The following is a 16,884-nucleotide window of genomic DNA, read 5'->3' on the forward strand; positions in this document are numbered from 1 at the left end:
GGCGATTCCAAGGGCACCGATTGTCTTTGGGACTGTAACTCCGGACATTTTGATATATAGTTAGATGTTTGGTTGCTTTAGTGGGGTTGAGTAAGTTTCTCAAAAAAACAGAGAAGTCAAGAGTAGGGCAATTTGAGTTTATATAGAGCATTGAGTAGGTCTGGGTCATCCATATGTATCGTACCACTACTAAAAGTCGGCTGACCTAATCTTAACAGTGGTTCGATTTTGATAAACTGAATCATACCACGACTAGCACGTGACTAATCCTTGTTCCAGAATTCGAGAGTTTGAAGATGTGGAGTAAACATTTGGAAGATGCACCTCACATGTGGCGCAAAATAAATTCTTGCGACACCAGAGGTAATCAACTTACAGTTTATGCAATTTCTACAAAACAGATTTTCAATGCGTATGTGATAATATTATATTTATAAAGGATAACTGATGATTCTTTGGTATGCCATAGGTCTTGAAACCCTTAGTAAAATACTAACTTCTCGTCGAAGTCTCCCATTTTTTTGCTACCGATGCTTGGACGACGAGATATTTCATGGGTGTTTACAACAGAACTTCGTCTGCTTTCGCTCCAGCGACTGTCATTCGAAGTCATAGAGTCGATTGAACTTCTTCTGCTTGGCTCTTCCACTGGTGAGACCACAGTCTGCTGCGGAGCGGCTCTAGCCATCATCATTCGGGGGCCTTTAATTTCGTTTATTAAAGACTTGGATCCATTGGCCATAGAATCACCTTCATTCCGAATATAGCGAGCCAGAAAGTTAAGTTTCCAATCCATTGGCGAGCCTGTAGTTTTGGCTTTAATATCGTTACCGCTGTTATCGTTACTCATTGGTTTCTTGTGGGGAGGGAGAAGAGACGAAAGTGCCTCTATTTATAGAGGTATCGATAGTGAGGCTGAAAACTCAGTAAATACAACATGCTTGAAGTTGTCGCGTCATGCATTTTCGGAGATGCTTATCAAGAGCGGTGGTGTGGGGATGTGCGGGGGTTGGTTAACCTCGTTAAAGTAGCAAGGAAAATATAGTTACATTCACTTACATTCGTAAGAGATGATTGTAAGGTCTAGCCTTGTTTGACATGCCAATGACGAACATCTAGTCAAACACAGATGACCTTATCGAGACAGTTGAGGGACAAATAACAAATGAAATATGAGATTGGCTGCAGTATTCTCCGTTGGAGTTCACTCCGCAGTTTTACGGAGTCCGATCGGAGACTAGAACCGAAATGATTAGGATCAAAATATGGGTTGGTCATGATTCCGATATCGCATATTTACCAGTGGAGTCCGGGTGGAGAGGAACTTTCTTAGTTTTCCCATAAATGACAATGCATAAACAATAGAAATGCTGCCAGCTGCAGGTGGGGCTTGAAATAGTGACAAAAATCCTTTCGACTTCTATTTTCATCCCGATGAGAGAAATGACATCATTATCAAAATTAGAAAGTTCCTTTGGTTGTAGCACCATATGGGCCCTTTTGCACCAAATTTGGTGGTAATTTAACGAAGCTGACTAAAAGCGTCTAGTAATATTGATCCTCCTCCGCTTTGTCGTGACTTCTCGAAACAGTTCCAAAATCTTAAAGTTTCGTCTCCAGCCCCCGTTACGACTGTAGTTCCATCAGGTGACATGGAAAGGTAAAGGACTCGATAAGTATGACCAGTCAAAGATGCTAGTTGCTTCATTTGCGGATATTTCCAAATAACGACTTGGTTTCGAGAATATCCATGAGTACTTACCAATTCATTAGAATTGCGAGACCACAAGAGATTACAAACTTGAGATCCAGTATCAACATCGTGCAGCTTGGATCCTGTTAAAGTATTCCACACCTTGATACGTCTGTCAGCAGTACCTCCACCCGAAGCCAGTATTCCACGTTGATGAGGTGACCATGCCAACGCCTTAACAGCCGCAGTATGCTCTTCAACTTTCATAAGGGGCTGTTCTACACGCAGTGCATCCCATACCATCATACGGTTATCATTGGAACCACTGGCCAGCTTGTTTTCATCCACGTTCCAACGTAAGCCACAAACCTCTTGGCGGTGTTCAACAATGCGACTTGTATAGTGAGCTGCTGCACGTACATCCCGATGTAAGATACTGCGATCTCTTGAACCAGAACTCAAAACATGACGGTTCCAACTCAGCGCTGAGGTTCGGGCCGAATGCCCAGTCATTGATCTTGTACATTTGGACGTCGTGGCGTCCCATATTTCAACTAAACCAGATTGTGTTCCTACTGCCAAATGTGTACCAGCCTGTATCCATGACACAGAGGTTACTGCCTCACGCGGAGACAGCTCACATAACCGTGAAACTGAGCCGCTAGCAGCATCCCAAAGATAGACGCTTGACCCTAGGCCCACTGCTAAAATGTCTTGAGCTCCCCAATCAACTAAGTTCAAGTAATAGTCATCAGCGAGTTCTGGTGCATCCAATACACGGTAGGCTACCTTAGATATAGCCCTTGTTTTCTTTTGAGGTGACAATAGTAGTCTTTGAGATTCCTGGCGCACAGGAGATACTGAATACAGTTCACTGCTGTGGGCAACACCACTTTTAGTGCCCATACCGATCCCTGGACCACGACGACCTGGTGATTTATACGAGAAGAGATTTCGGACATCTTTTCCTTTTCCATTTCCGCTAGTTGAGGTTATCCTATCTATGTCTCCAAGAGTATCTTCATTGTCCGAATCCATTCTTGTGTGTCTTGGGGGTGTTTGAGGGGAAACGATTGTTGTGTTGAGCTGGGCAGAGTTTGGGTCTGAATTTTGTATGGACAGCTGATCTCCAAAAAGTTCAGTCTTCAAAATCCGGTTGAACGTTCTATCAGCCTCCAGCTGCCGTATATAGTTAAGATCATTAGTATCCGTAGTCTCAGCGGCGGTCTCCCTTCTTATTTCTTCTGCATCATGGGTAACCGTGCCCTGTAAACTAAAAGCTGCCTGTAGGTCGATGCCAGTGCGTGTTGGTATGTATCGATCTCCATAAACCGTTTGGGGAGTTGACCTACGTCTTGATGGAGAGTGGCTCATACTAAAAGTATGTCGCCTTCTTTCAGGAGTTCCCGGTGGAGTTTTGTCACTTGCCTGCCGACTTTGGGGCTCTGACATCGAGATGTTGACGGAGATGGGAAAAATGTCAGAATAATTCGAGCCTAGTCGTTGAACAATCGAAGACTTGGGTATAAAAAGTGGTCTATTATAGGAGTACTATCTACTGCTAGGAAAACTATGAGGAATTGACTTCATTCAGGTTGACGCCTCACTCCACTTACAATATCATCTACTCTCAATAACAAGCAAGCACTTTCAATTGCAGTCTTAACACTTTGTAACTTGATCGCTGCCGGTTCCCAGATGCCATATTCGTCCATGTTAACAACCTTCCCTTGCTCTCCGTCAATACCCCAATTGTATTCACCAGTAGCATGTTTGGCACGTAGTTGTGATAAAACTCGGATAGAGTGGCCTCCGCAATTCTGTATCAAAGTTCTTGGAATAACTTCAAAGGCATCTGCTACTGCTTGATACGGCCATTGTTGAACACCCTCCAAAGATCGTGCATGCTCAGCAAGAGCCACAGAAACTGCCATCTCTGTAGCACCACCACCTGGAGCAAGGCGAGGTTCCAAAAAAACGTTACGTGCTACGGACATTGCATCCTGCAAGTTCCGTTCAACTTCGTTCAAAATATCCTTTGATGCACCTCTCAAAACAACTGTACATGCCTGAGGATCTCTGCATCGGGACATTGAAGCATAATATTCATCACCGATAAGATCCACAGAAAAAAGACCACAACGAGTACCGATATCTGACTCTTTCAAGTCTTCTAGCCTATTGACAATGGTTGCTCCTGTAACTCGAGCAACACGATTATTATCAGATTTTTTGAGTCTTCGAAGAGCACTGCAGCCACCTTTCAATAAGTAGTGTTGGGCTAAATCAGAGACACCTTTCTCAGTTATAACAACATCTGGTTTCAGAGATAAAATCTGTTCGCACATCAAGCGCACCTGTTCTTCTTCAATTTCTAGAATACGAGCCCAATCTTCTTCCTTGGTGATCTCAATGTTCGTCTGAGATTCCCCTTTCTTGTATTCCAAAGGTGAATCTAATAGTAAGACTCTTGGATTCTCGATACGTCTTCGCATCTTGGGATGCACAACGTCTTTATTGAACATAACTCCGTCAAGAACGTAAGAGTCAGACACTTCTCCTCCGGGAATTTTTTCCACCTTAGCGTAGCGCTTGATATCAATTTCAGAGCGCCCGTCAGGTTGTAGCACTTTAACAGTCGTTACTGCCTTCAGGGCCAAATGGCACATATGATCTGACCACTGAGCCACATACTTCGTTCCAATGGAAGCAGCTATCAGTTTTACCATAGATTTCTCATCGTTGGTATCAATCGGTTTGGATACCCTTTCAATGGTTGCCAGGGCGTCAGACAGTGCTTGCTTCAGAGCCTGGATAATAACTACTGGGTGAATATTTTTCTCGATATAGGGGAAAGTCTGTGCAAGGATCTCTGCAGCAAGGATAATCACTGTAGTCGTACCATCGCCAACTTCCTCATCTTGAGTTCTACTGAGTTCAATCATAGACTTAGCTGCAGGGTGAGCAACATCGATTTCTCTCAGTATTGCATGACCATCATTAGTCAGTACAATACCTCCCATTGGATCCAGCAACATTTTCAGCATCGCTTTAGGACCAAGACATGTACGAATAATATCTGCAACTGCCTTGGCAGCAGTGATGTTGGAAATTTGAGCTTGACGGCCGGTCTGGCGAACAGTCGACGTGTCTATTGAAAATGTTAATATAGAGGCACTCAAAAAAAAAACTTGGCAGATAGACCCAAAAAGGTGACTCCTGTCAATTGGAGCTTCAAAAAGAGATAACATACTCATAAATACCACAGGTGCTTGCATTTGTGATTAGATAAAGAAAAGATGCTACACTTTGTTGGAAATTTTTGATGTTTTCGAATCGCGAAGGTCTTCTGCTGGACGGGAGAATTGTTAAACTGGTGAGTAATGGGACAACATTATACTTACAACACGTACTTACGAGGAGGTTTTACTGGCACTATAACGATAAAACTTCAAATATTCTTATTCTATTTATTGCGATGTAGCCTATAAGTTGTGTGCAATTCCGGTTGCTATTACTTCATGCTGATGTTTGCTACCAAATTTATATTATTAGTTAGATTACATTTGCCTTCCAGTCGAGCAACATCAAAAATCCTCCTACGTCAACAAATCACGTTGCACACCTCATAATGGCTTCCAGAAAGTCTCCAAGAAAAAGGGTACGAGATCAAGAAGAAAGTGATAACTCTTCGGTCCAGACAATTAAGGTAGTTAGTGACGTACCTACTAAGCGGCCTAAACTTTCCCGTAAGACAAGCGACGAATTGGCGTTTGCGGAAAATGAACGAAAACTCGACGAACAACTTCCTGCTGATCTTCGAAAATTCAGGCCGACAGGCTTTAAGTTCAACTTGCCTCCAGAAGGACGCTCAATTCGTATTTATGCAGACGGAGTCTTCGACTTGTTTCATTTAGGTCACATGAAACAATTGGAACAATGTAAGAAAGCTTTCCCCAATGTTACCTTGGTTTGTGGAATTCCTAATGATAAAGAAACACACAAACGTAAGGGATTGACGGTCCTTACAGATAAGCAACGCTATGAGACTATTAAACATTGCCGTTGGGTGGATGAGGTGATTCCTGATGCTCCTTGGGTAGTTGATGTGGGTTTTCTTGAGAAACACAAAATTGACTATGTTGCACATGATGACCTTCCATACGCCTCGTCTGGTTCCGATGATATATACAGACCTATCAAGGAAATCGGAATGTTTTTAGTGACACAAAGGACAGAAGGTGTTTCTACCTCTGACATAATCACTAAAGTAATTAGGGATTACGACAAATACCTGATGCGAAACTTCGCACGGGGAGCAACTAGGAAAGAGTTAAACGTCAGTTGGTTGAAAAAAAATGAATTGGATTTGAAGAAACATATCAACGATTTTCGTAGCTATTTTAAGAAAGCTAACATCAATCTCAATGCTTCGTCCAAGGACCTATACTTTGAGGTTAGGGAATATCTAAGAGGAAACAACAACTCCAATGGGAACGAAAGTAGCCCCAACAAGTCTGATTCCGACTCTAATTCTGTGAATAGTAGCACTGCAAGCACTAGTGGCACAATGGATGATTTGATGAATATAGTACAATCTCGATCTCCCGCAACAGACTTTGCTGCAAAATATAACAGCAATGAAAATCTGAAGAGAAATCGATCATTCATCAACAATTTGAAAGACTACTGGAAAAGAAGATCCGAATCCGGTGAAGAGAACCAAAGTAACTGAAAAGTATCTAACTACTTTGGTAGTTGATTGTTTTTACGTTTGCGTCATTTCCGTGGCCGATTCCACGAGTTTATAAGCATAGAACATTGAGATTTCATGAAATCTCCTCATTTATTTTCTATAAACCTGCAAAGAATGAACCTAAAACAAGGTTTCCTGAATTTTTAATAACTTTTCGCCTTTTTTTCTTTTGTATTGATTCAGATGGATTATCTATATCTCCCAAAAGAGCAGATCTGTCCGATACCACCCTAGAATCATCGTTACTGTTTATGGATGATTTATTTTCGTCATATTCAGAACTAATATCCTTAGGCAAGTCAATTTCGACATCATTTGTGGAGTCTGAAGAGTCACTTGGATCTTCTTCTTCTGTCGTTGCTTCCTCCTCCTCCTGCTCCTCTTCATCCTCCTCCTTTTCTACATCCTGCAATTCTCCCCATAGTCTCACACGATCGGTGCCGCAAGTAATCAATCGGTACTCGTAGTCTAGGTCAAGAAAGGTAACATCGTCCGTTTTACTGTGCTCCCTAGTTTCAAGAATCTTTCCATTCTTTGAATGAATAAGATGAACTAGTCCACCGCTTGTGCCTGCCCAAACACAGGAATCGCCCTTCAAAGTCCCAATTACACTGTCCACGCTGTCTTCGCCGGTCTTTGTTTTTCTTATCATGGAATCAAAGTTGTTAGAATTCTTATTCCATACTGATACGCCTCCTTCACTCATGCCGCACATAAGTACTTCACAATTATCGGGGTCTACTACTGTAACACTCATTATTTCATCTTCTTGATCTTCAGACTCTGCAATTATACCACTTTTCACGTTGAAATGTGTCAACGATGAAGACCCACACGATACAAACTCATTCTCGTTGGTCGACGCTAACGATACAATCCCGTTGACAGCATCACCATGACAGTTCTCAATAAAATGTAGCTTTTTGAGTGTTCTTTGATCATAAACATGAACATTTCCAGATTCATCTCCAATTAGAATAAGAGGTTTGGTTGGGGCTACAATCATTTTCGAAATGCGTGACTTAATATCTAGAACGACCTTGTATAAAACTTTCCCCGTGACGCTATTTGCACATTTCAAAACATTGTCAGACCCAGCTGTAAAAAGCTTGCTACCACTAGGATCAAAGCAAAGTGCTCTGCAACTTCCTTTATGTCTTTTGGTTTTCCATTGGATTAGGGAATCTTTGGTGGCGTGAATTTTGAGTTTGTCTACTCTCCACCATTTTCTATCAGTGTTCATTACACTTTTAGTCTGACCTTTATAGTCGCTCCTGAACGCTTTAAATAAGTTCCTTGCCTCTTCTTTTAAAGTTTTTGGATCGTAGGTGATCATTTGTACGTGGCCCGTAGCAAACCCAAGCGCGATCAAACTCTTCGAAGGGTGAGCCGCCATAGCAAAAATTGGCATCTCCTCAAAATTTATCTCTAATAGGGGGTATACATTGGATTCTTGCTTTCGGAGCTTTGATTGAAGGATTTGAGTCTTTGTTTTAGCCATTCACTCTACTATCTTAATCGGCAGAGTTTTTTTTTTTTTTTTTTTACTGCCGCGAGAAAGTATCGATGAGGATGTTTGGGCCATTGTGATAACCTCAGAGTTATACTTAGTGTGAACCACCCCATATTGTACGTTGCTCCATGGTCATTCAGTAGTACTACCACCATGCAGTAAAAGATGTGAAACCTATCATCTTATCAGACATGTGTACAGTGTGAGGCTTAACTGACTTTAGAATATCGTTTTCCAAGATTTTATGGCATCAGATCTTCATACTAACTATTGGAAGATGTATCCTTAATCTGGTGTTAATACTTTGTTGGAACGATATACATGATTGAACTTCTTAGAAAAGTTTGAATAAAAGTCGCGATAACTCATAGTGCAATAATTTTAGGGTTGTGTTGTAAAACTCTCAAGAATTACCTTCCAATTTCAACATGAAAAAGGAGTCCACAAATCAGAAATCATCAAAATAGTGCAGTTAGTTCACTGTAATTTGTTCAGTACCGGTTCTGTGGTCTAGTTGGTTATGGCATATGCTTAACACGCATAACGTCCCCAGTTCGATCCTGGGCAGAATCATCATTTTTACTCACTTTAGCTTACATTTTTTTTTTTGCTCAATTTTCATTGGAGTTGTGATAAAAACGCTGACAAAGTACTCAAACAAGTTGAATTACATATGAAGTGGTACACCATGATAATAAGGTGCATTCATTAATCACTTTTTTCAGATGTTGTGCTACGTCAATTTTGAATTTTTGCGACAAGAATAACTCGGTGGCTCTTTTAATAGCGGATCGCAAATCAGAAAGCAAATCTACTGAAAAAACGATTCTTTGCACTCTTGAAATTAGAAAAAAAGGAAAAAGTTGTGAATATTATAGTATGTGTACAAGTGTCCCAATACCACACGAAAAAAATCTCCTCGGTTGTTTCTCTGCCTCCTTGAACCAATAGGTGTTTAAGAAGTAAGTCTAGCTCAAAGTTTTCATGCGTGTTGCCTATTTGATTCCAAAATGGGCTAGGTTGTTCTCTCATAATTAAGCAATAAGCAAAAGAAGATCTTGACCATGCTTATTTTCAATGTATGCCCCGGGTCCTCTCTATTCATAAACGTTTGACTTGGGTTCGCTGGGTTCAAACCTTGTAGGAATCAATCAATTCTCTTTTGAGAAAGAACTTACAAATGCAGGCATCAATAACAATCCAGAATCCTGTTCTTCACATGACCTATGGCTGAGATGGTCATTGTTATGCAGAAAGTTCGCTTGTTGATCCGTTGGGAAATTCACTTCGGTCTCCCAGTGGCCCATTCCTAATTCTGCCCGAAGATTCCAGAAGTGTACTGTCATTCTGTGGTGGGGAAACTACCCCACCATCGCCGCTGGCATTTTCGTTTGTGATAAGGCCTATTCTTGGCCTTTCAAGAGATATTGTGTCCAAGCGGGTTAGTTCGTGTTCAGTCGTTCCGTAGATGTCGTCGTAATTGGGATTGTCTGGGGGGTAGAGGTCTTGTAATGGAGTTTCTTGAAACCAGACGTATTCATCATTGGTTACAGAGCTTCCTCTAGAGCTATTGGAGATATACGTCTGCAGCCGCATCAAACTTGTACTTCCCCCGTTGTAGTTCTTCAAATGAGTTTTTCTTGAGCTGACAGTTCTTCGCATGATGCAAAAAATGGTTCCTGTAAATGCCAAAAATACAGTACTTACCAACATCAACCAACCTCCAAACGCAACGTGTGGCACAAATAGTAACACGTCTACCAGGAAGGAGAATAATGTAAAAAAAAAGAAAGCACAAGTCCATACTAGACACGTTAATAAGAACCATAATGATCTGTGAAATCTATCCATATTCAACATGAGACTTAGAACCCATAAAATAAAGGTGCAAACACAGCCAATCAAATGAACCACCAACAAGCTTGATATAGAGCTTCTTGCATTACTTGGTAATGAAAAGCCTCTCAATTCGTCTATTGAATTTCGATGATAACCGATTCCTATCGTTGTGCAGATATTATTCTCGGTGCAATATCCAAACACGCCAAACTTATATCCTTGATAAGAACAAAGTTGGATATGCTTGGTGATTGGCACGCTTAAAACAGAGAGAAGTTCAAACGTAAAGGTTATTGCCAATAATCCATTTAGGAATACCACCACCTTTGACATATATTCTCGTCTATATTTGCTGCACAGTACAGGGAAAACCTAGATAAAGTTCGCGGGTGATGTTAAACTCTCCAAGCTATCTCCCCGAGAGTTCTTGGAGGTATATTTAGCTGTAGTATTCTAAAAGAAGAATAAAATGGCATCATTTACAAACATTAATTATTTGAACAAGTGAAAAACGTCTACGTAAAAGCCAACTATTTCTTTTTTGTGCCAAACAACTTTTTCATGAAACCTGCCTTCTTGGTTGAAGCAGTCGAGGAGCTTGAGCCAACGCTCTTGCTACGAGGTTTCAAGGCATTGTTTGAAGCGGCACTTAGGTTCGTGCTAGATCTCCGCCTGTCCTGATCACTGTTAATACTCAGTCGAGTATTTATCCTGGAAATTTCATTTGTAGAATTTGCACCTGAGCCACTGGAGGTCATTGGACCAGAGAGTAGAGATTTCACCTTATAGACGTTAGGTGACATGTCATCAAATTCAAACTGTACCGCTCGAGATATCCCCGGGCTGGATGACATATTCGCACCACTGTAATCTGTAACTTCTGAATTTTCAGAGAGAACTGAACCTCTTTTAGAAATAGCTTGAAGTGTGTTATAAGATCCCTTCTCGGTAGCTTTAATTAACTGCTGAACAAACAAAGAGCTGGGTGAAACGTTTTTATCGAGACTGTCCTCATCGATAGATATGGTAGGTGTCGAATAGTCATCTTTGGCTAGAGCCGATTTACTTGCGAATTCAATAGATTGATCATTCTTGGAATCTTTAAATGGTTGCTTGAATACAATTCCATTCTTAGTGTCGTCTTGTGCAGATTCTTTTACATATATGACTGGAACAGGTGATTTTTCAATCGCAAAGGAAGAAAACTTCATGATGCTACGATCACCAACCTTATATTTCCCATTCAGCCCCGGACCGAGTACGCTCGTAACTGAAGCTGTTCGCTTTTTTCCAAGCACATAACTATTCTGACGAGACTGAGTGTATTCCTTAATCCCCAAAACTGTTAGCACGGGCTGATACAGTTTGTACATATCCTTCAAACATTGTTTTGAGCTTTTGCAATTGAGAAGCTCAACAGAAACTCTGATTTTGGCTGGATTATGGGACTCTCGCAAAGTCTCTAGACAATACCGCTGGATATTTTCACATACAGCTTTCGTGCGATCAAGATCAACATCGAAAGCTTTTGGCGTTTGGTAAAGACCTTTGTCGTTGCGATTCTCTATTGTAGAGTTGATCTTAACTTTATTCGAAGATTCTCTGACTGGCAAAGAAGCAACTACCACCACATGGTCATTGTCTTGAACAAGATCACGTAAAATGTAATCTAAGCTACTCCATGTATGTTTTCTGCCACTAATTACGGTTAAAATGACCCTATATTTGGGGGTGCTTTCCAACACTGAGGCATTAACCCGTTGCAAATAACGTGATATTTCCTTCTTAGCATTTGATTCTGGCACAGATATGGATGGATAACTTTCTACAGGCTTTGGGGTGTCTACACCTACATGGCTCATGGTTAAACCGTATGACCCTAATGAGATCACAGGTCTGGTAGGATACTCTCTTGAATAACCTGTCTTTCCATATGTGGTCTTTGTTGAGGCTGATCCGGATTGATAATACGACGATGGTTTCGATAATTGGGATGTGAAGCTGAAGCTATCCAGATCCAAAGAAGCATGTGCGAATTGTTTATCAAGGGCCAGTACTTCCTCGTCCGTCATACCAGCATATGACTTTCTGCGTCCCTGTGCCATATTTGAACCTGAAGGAATGGTCTCATGCTTGAGGTCGTCTTGCTCATTGTAGACGTCTTTATAGTCGTGATCTATAGGTGTCTGACAAGCACTATTCTTAAGAATTGAGCGAGATGCGGGTGGCAGACGAAACCGTTGTCTTTTGAATTTATTTCTGGGTTGTGATTTAACAGTCGAGAAGTAGTCGCCAGAATCCAAGTCGGTAGCGCCGTCATGCTTGCCATATCCGTACCGTTGTTTGTCCTTGAGAATTTGTTTCAGCGTATTGGAGTTGACAATGTAGTTGTCACTATCATCTCCATATTGAGGGGGTATATTAACAGGATGTTCTGGATCAATGAAACAGGGAACAATGTTGTTAAATGATACCCGTGTTTGAAAGTCTACCATAAGAAAGATATGAGATTCTATGGGGAATACCAGATGGAAAGAAGAGAGGAGGAAGCAAATCACTTGACAGCAGTCGATTCAAAGGAGGAACAGGTCTCGAATTATCATAGTGCGGCGATAATGATTTCATGCACCCAGGGTTTTCAGGCCACATTTGGGAGAAAGAGGCTTAAGCATTAAGGAGATGTATTTCTGGCCCACGACCTACGAACACAGAGAGAATATGACTAACACAGAAAAGAAGAAAGTTAGAGTGTTACAAAACTTTCAGTATCCCGCTGGCGGTCAATTATCAGAGAGCAGAGGCCCTCGTGTCATGCGTCTCGGAAAATTCCGCCAAGCCACTCTAGAAGATAAGACGTCTAAGCCAGTCAGCCCTTGGAGCCGTTACGGATACTTGCTTCCCTTCTGAAGGTAACCAGCGTACAAATATGGCTTCCAAAGTTGTTCAAATCACCTAGTGATATGTAAAAGATTAAGGTTGAGAATAACAAGGACCTATCATTTGCTACTTCCATTTGGGTCATGAACATCTCTCATTTCTGAAAATGTCCCATGTGTTTGTATATATATGCCAGCGCGACTTGGTGACCCCACAAGGACAGACGAATAGGACTGTCAGTAAGGTAGTTTTTAGGTCGCGAAGATAGACTGATACCCTTTAGAACCAAATCATGGTTGGAAAAGTAACCTAGATAGAAGGCTAGCAAACCTGCCAACAACAGGTACGGTTATTTGAATTCAAACGAGATAGTATTAAATAAAGATATAACGAGATCATTTTTTTCTTGAGGAACACGAAAGACCTTTAATTTAGCCTCAACTTTGCACCCTCGATTTTTCATTTTGTCTTTTTTTTTTACCCTTCTCTCCTCCATATGGATAAGTCAACCTTCAAAACCCTTCTTCGTTCCGTAGGGAGGGATGTTGAAAGGCTGACGAACCCTGTTCTTTACAAACAAAAATTACCAGTACCTCGTGATGCTTTAAATCGAAGCAAGATCTTCTCACCTTTCACACGACACAACTTCAATGAACTTCTCATAGGAGGGCTCACCAAGCCAAATATCAGATTGATGGAACTTCAGGAAGCAAGGCTTGCTGAACCGCTGAAGATGCACCATGCCAAAGTTGAAGTTCACGACTTGACTTTGAGCAAATCTCAACAAGATATATATCGCACGAATTGTGATAGCGATTTTGACCAACTGCTATCAAGACTAAATGGATTAGGGAAATACAAACTGGGAATCGACCACTTGGTCAACTATGCGGCCCAGCAAGTATCCGATCCTGTATCGATGGAACAGCTTGCTAGTAAAGTTGTGGCTCGAGAAGATTTGAATGTCAAGCAGAAAGCCTGTTTTTTGACTCGACTACTAAGCTATGGCGGACACATGGTTCAACATGGCAGTCACTTTTCTTCGCTAGACCATCTTGTTGAGCAAGTCACATATATAGCCGATGAAGCGCTCCAAGGGCTCATCTTGAGGTATTATCTGAAGCGTGGACAGTCTCGTGCATTTATAAATTTATTGGAAGAATGTTTGAACCAAAGCTACTTACCATCACCAGATATAATAGTTGACTACATTCAGCTCGTAGCATCTCAATCAGCTCCGGGGAGTCTCCGTTCCAGGAAGCAGTTAACTCCATTGGCCCCAATAATAGCCAGAGTATCCACACCTCAGTTAGTGACAGAACTATCGAACCAACTTTCAACAGCAAAGGAATTTGAGACGTATCTCACTATTTTGACCCGTCTTCCCAATTGGCATCAACTAATCAGTGTGGGTCTTTCAAATCTAACCAAAGCTGCCATTCGCACATCATCAAAGACAAATGGTTCAAATGAGGCCTATGCAAGCGCACTATTGTCCCAACAGCTGCTACGCCTCGAGTCCAAAGCAGGGAGCACTCTGTCTGCTAAAACAGAATTGGTACTGTCGTTAGTACAAGCCCACATCTCGCTAGGTGATTTTTCACGTGCAGCAAAGTACTTGCGGGACTCTGGCTGGTCTGTCCCCTTAGATCAAGTGCTCAGGAGAATTGTGAACACAACCTGTCATTCAATTCCTAATCGGGACACTGCGCCTGGATCTAGGGTTGTGGACAAGTCATTTTTCTTTTTTGGGCTTATTCAGCCCATGTTACGTGAGTTTATACATTATGAGTTATTCATTCAAGCGTTGCTGGCATTCGATTTGGATGCTAGTGCTTTTGTTGAGCAACAGAAATCTTCTTTCGATAACACCAAGCTTAAACGACTTCAGGAACTTCTGATGAACCCATAATATAGCGAACACGATTTTAATCTATGACAATGCGGATAACGACGTAGGGTAATGTCTTGATGTCTCTTGCTTCGAGGGGGGGTGCAGGAGTATCCTATTTGTATATATTAAAGCCGAACCCCAATCTTTAGACCCAAGCAAAGCAATTCAGACAACTTGGTAATTATGACATCAAATTCACAGGAATCATTGGAGATTGTTAAACCCTCTTATAATGCTGCGGCTGGGCCGACTTACTCGAAGAAGATCTCTACGAAAGAGGATATGCAGAGATCCTTTGCTTTCGAGTGGGATCACCCTGAGTCTGGTGCTTACGGTTCACTCGTGGACAATCTGGGCCAGTTTTTTGGGGTACTGGGGCTGGTTCCCTGCTGTTGTTGCTCTAACCCCTACAAATCTGTTCAGCAAGGTACTGTTGGTTTAGTCACGAAGTTTGGAGAGCTGTATAAGGCTGTGGACCCTGGTCTCGTTAAGATCAACATTCTAAGTGAAAAGCTACACATTGTGAGTGTCAAAATTAGAATGATTGAGATACCTAAGCAAACCTGCATCACAAAGGATAATGTGAACGTAGACCTTACAAGTGTCACTTATTTCAGTATCGTGGAGCCCGAAAAGGCCGTGTTTAACATTGACAATGTTGATGGTGCACTTGCTGAGCGTACGAAGACTACTTTAAGACAAGTGGTAGGTACCAGAAACTTGCAGGATGTTATTGAGCGCCGTGAAGAATTAGCTGAGGCAATTCAAGAGGTTATTTCTCAAACTGTGCAGAACTGGGGTGTCACTTGCCATGACATCCTAATTAAGGATTTGAACCTTCCAGTAACTGTATCTCACGCGCTTTCGATGGCTGCTGAAGCCAAGAGAATTGGTGAGAGTAAAATTATTACTGCCAAGGCCGAGGTTGAGAGTGCTAAACTGATGCGAAAAGCTGCTGACATTTTAGCTTCTAAGCCAGCTATGCAAATCAGATACTTAGATGCAATGCAGCAGATGGCTAAGTCCGCCAACTCTAAGGTTATCTTTATGCCAGGTAGTGGTGAAATAGAGAGACAAGCGGGTGATAAAGTGCTAGAGGAAGCCGGTCAGGGATCGAGTCTTTCTAATCGAGTTACGGACTTTGTTGGCCTGCAGGAGAGTACCAACTAACTTTTCGTTACCTTCTTTTGGTTTATCTTTGTTTCGAACTTATGGCCTATGTAATTAATTTTGAGGTAACAAGATGGTAATGGGATTTACTTTTATAGGGCTTACATATATTTATAGGTTTTCTCCAGTAATTGACTGGTGATATTCATCGGAGCAACTACGGGTCGATCTGATCTACGTATTTGAGGGCTATTAGTGAAAGCTATGTCATGCTGAAAGACAGGTTAGTAGGAACCTGGCAAAGGGGAAAAGCATCATTGGTGGTTAGCGTAGGCATTTGGGATATGCCAGGACGGTAGTGGGTATTTAAGTACAATACTCATTATTTCGGGAATGTGTTTACTCATTTGTTCAACCAACTAGCGAACCATAAATTCCATCGATGCTATAGTAGAACATCGCGAATTTAGTAAGTTCCTTCCTTCAAATCACCGTCAGGTTATATGTACTCTCAAGGTGATCAGCTAATCCGCCAGCTGAGAATCTATGATTCCACAGCTGGTGAATTAGAACAATACGAGGAGCCTCAAGATGAGTTCACTTCTCTCAAAATTTTAGATCGGTGTCCTGAATTTGTTCCCCCAATCAATTTTGCTATAGTAGAGGATGGTATCTACAGGTCAGGTCATCCTCAAGCATTCAATTTTCCGTATTTACAAAAACTGAACCTAAAAACAATCATATATTTGGGTGACAAGACGGACAACTATGACTATTACCGGTGGCTCCGCGATCAAGGTATAGATTTTCATTACCTAAATATGCAAAGCTGTGTAGAGCCGTTTATGTTCAAGGATGACTCGGTTATTCAGCAGGCTCTGAAGCTAATTGTTCACAAAGAAAACTACCCAATGTTAATTCATTCGAATAAGGGCAAACATAGGGTGGGGGTATTAGTGGGTATCATGAGAAAACTGCTTCAGGGGTGGTGTATTTCTGGCATATTTGATGAGTATGGACGTTTTGCCGGGGGAAAAGGGGAGGGCGATGTGGAGTACATCGAGACATTCAAAACCGATTTACTGATCGACAAGAACACCAAACCAGAGTTCGTCCGAGTGGGGTAATCAGAAGTACGCTAGACATAGCAGCAATATACGAGTACTCATCATATTACTAATTTTTCATCTTTAAAAAACTTG

The 16,884-nt window shown here is 41.6% G+C and overlaps 11 protein-coding genes across 11 annotated transcripts; 5 read left to right on the forward strand and 6 right to left on the reverse strand.

Annotated features, from left to right (window-relative positions):
- Nucleotides 1-481: 481 nt before the first annotated feature.
- Nucleotides 482-850, reverse strand: PAS_chr2-2_0403 (Hypothetical protein; the record flags this gene model as incomplete). Its single annotated transcript, XM_002491740.1, has 1 exon — nt 482-850. The coding sequence occupies one exon, from the start codon at nt 848-850 to the stop codon at nt 482-484; it is 369 nt and encodes a 122-aa protein (XP_002491785.1).
- Nucleotides 851-1,522: 672 nt separating this feature from the next.
- On the reverse strand, nt 1,523-3,145 carry PAS_chr2-2_0495 (uncharacterized protein; the record flags this gene model as incomplete). Its single annotated transcript, XM_002491741.1, has 1 exon — nt 1,523-3,145. One exon carries the CDS (start codon nt 3,143-3,145, stop codon nt 1,523-1,525), a length of 1,623 nt encoding a protein of 540 aa, XP_002491786.1.
- A 134-nt stretch (nt 3,146-3,279) lies between these two features.
- PAS_chr2-2_0402 (Subunit of the cytosolic chaperonin Cct ring complex, related to Tcp1p) lies at nt 3,280-4,971 on the reverse strand (the record flags this gene model as incomplete). Its single annotated transcript, XM_002491742.1, has 1 exon — nt 3,280-4,971. One exon carries the CDS (start codon nt 4,969-4,971, stop codon nt 3,280-3,282), a length of 1,692 nt encoding a protein of 563 aa, XP_002491787.1.
- Nucleotides 4,972-5,324: 353 nt separating this feature from the next.
- On the forward strand, nt 5,325-6,428 carry PAS_chr2-2_0401 (Cholinephosphate cytidylyltransferase, also known as CTP:phosphocholine cytidylyltransferase; the record flags this gene model as incomplete). The annotated part of the gene is made up of 1 exon (XM_002491743.1): nt 5,325-6,428. The coding sequence occupies one exon, from the start codon at nt 5,325-5,327 to the stop codon at nt 6,426-6,428; it is 1,104 nt and encodes a 367-aa protein (XP_002491788.1).
- A 118-nt stretch (nt 6,429-6,546) lies between these two features.
- PAS_chr2-2_0400 (WD repeat-containing protein) lies at nt 6,547-7,950 on the reverse strand (the record flags this gene model as incomplete). Its single annotated transcript, XM_002491744.1, has 1 exon — nt 6,547-7,950. One exon carries the CDS (start codon nt 7,948-7,950, stop codon nt 6,547-6,549), a length of 1,404 nt encoding a protein of 467 aa, XP_002491789.1.
- A 539-nt stretch (nt 7,951-8,489) lies between these two features.
- On the forward strand, nt 8,490-8,639 carry PAS_chr2-2_0399 (Hypothetical protein; the record flags this gene model as incomplete). The annotated part of the gene is made up of 1 exon (XM_002491745.1): nt 8,490-8,639. One exon carries the CDS (start codon nt 8,490-8,492, stop codon nt 8,637-8,639), a length of 150 nt encoding a protein of 49 aa, XP_002491790.1.
- Nucleotides 8,640-9,207: 568 nt separating this feature from the next.
- PAS_chr2-2_0398 (uncharacterized protein) lies at nt 9,208-10,134 on the reverse strand (the record flags this gene model as incomplete). Its single annotated transcript, XM_002491746.1, has 1 exon — nt 9,208-10,134. One exon carries the CDS (start codon nt 10,132-10,134, stop codon nt 9,208-9,210), a length of 927 nt encoding a protein of 308 aa, XP_002491791.1.
- A 197-nt stretch (nt 10,135-10,331) lies between these two features.
- On the reverse strand, nt 10,332-12,296 carry PAS_chr2-2_0397 (uncharacterized protein; the record flags this gene model as incomplete). Its single annotated transcript, XM_002491747.1, has 1 exon — nt 10,332-12,296. The coding sequence occupies one exon, from the start codon at nt 12,294-12,296 to the stop codon at nt 10,332-10,334; it is 1,965 nt and encodes a 654-aa protein (XP_002491792.1).
- Nucleotides 12,297-13,174: 878 nt separating this feature from the next.
- On the forward strand, nt 13,175-14,590 carry PAS_chr2-2_0395 (Hypothetical protein; the record flags this gene model as incomplete). Its single annotated transcript, XM_002491748.1, has 1 exon — nt 13,175-14,590. The coding sequence occupies one exon, from the start codon at nt 13,175-13,177 to the stop codon at nt 14,588-14,590; it is 1,416 nt and encodes a 471-aa protein (XP_002491793.1).
- A 165-nt stretch (nt 14,591-14,755) lies between these two features.
- On the forward strand, nt 14,756-15,742 carry PAS_chr2-2_0394 (Hypothetical protein; the record flags this gene model as incomplete). The annotated part of the gene is made up of 1 exon (XM_002491749.1): nt 14,756-15,742. One exon carries the CDS (start codon nt 14,756-14,758, stop codon nt 15,740-15,742), a length of 987 nt encoding a protein of 328 aa, XP_002491794.1.
- Nucleotides 15,743-16,185: 443 nt separating this feature from the next.
- Nucleotides 16,186-16,809, forward strand: PAS_chr2-2_0393 (Putative protein with similarity to predicted tyrosine phosphatases Oca1p and Siw14p; the record flags this gene model as incomplete). Its single annotated transcript, XM_002491750.1, has 1 exon — nt 16,186-16,809. One exon carries the CDS (start codon nt 16,186-16,188, stop codon nt 16,807-16,809), a length of 624 nt encoding a protein of 207 aa, XP_002491795.1.
- Nucleotides 16,810-16,884: the final 75 nt, after the last annotated feature.

Source organism: Komagataella phaffii, chromosome 2, assembly GCF_000027005.1.
Source record: "Komagataella phaffii GS115 chromosome 2, complete sequence".
Classification (NCBI taxonomy): Eukaryota; Fungi; Ascomycota; class Pichiomycetes; order Pichiales; family Pichiaceae; genus Komagataella; species Komagataella phaffii.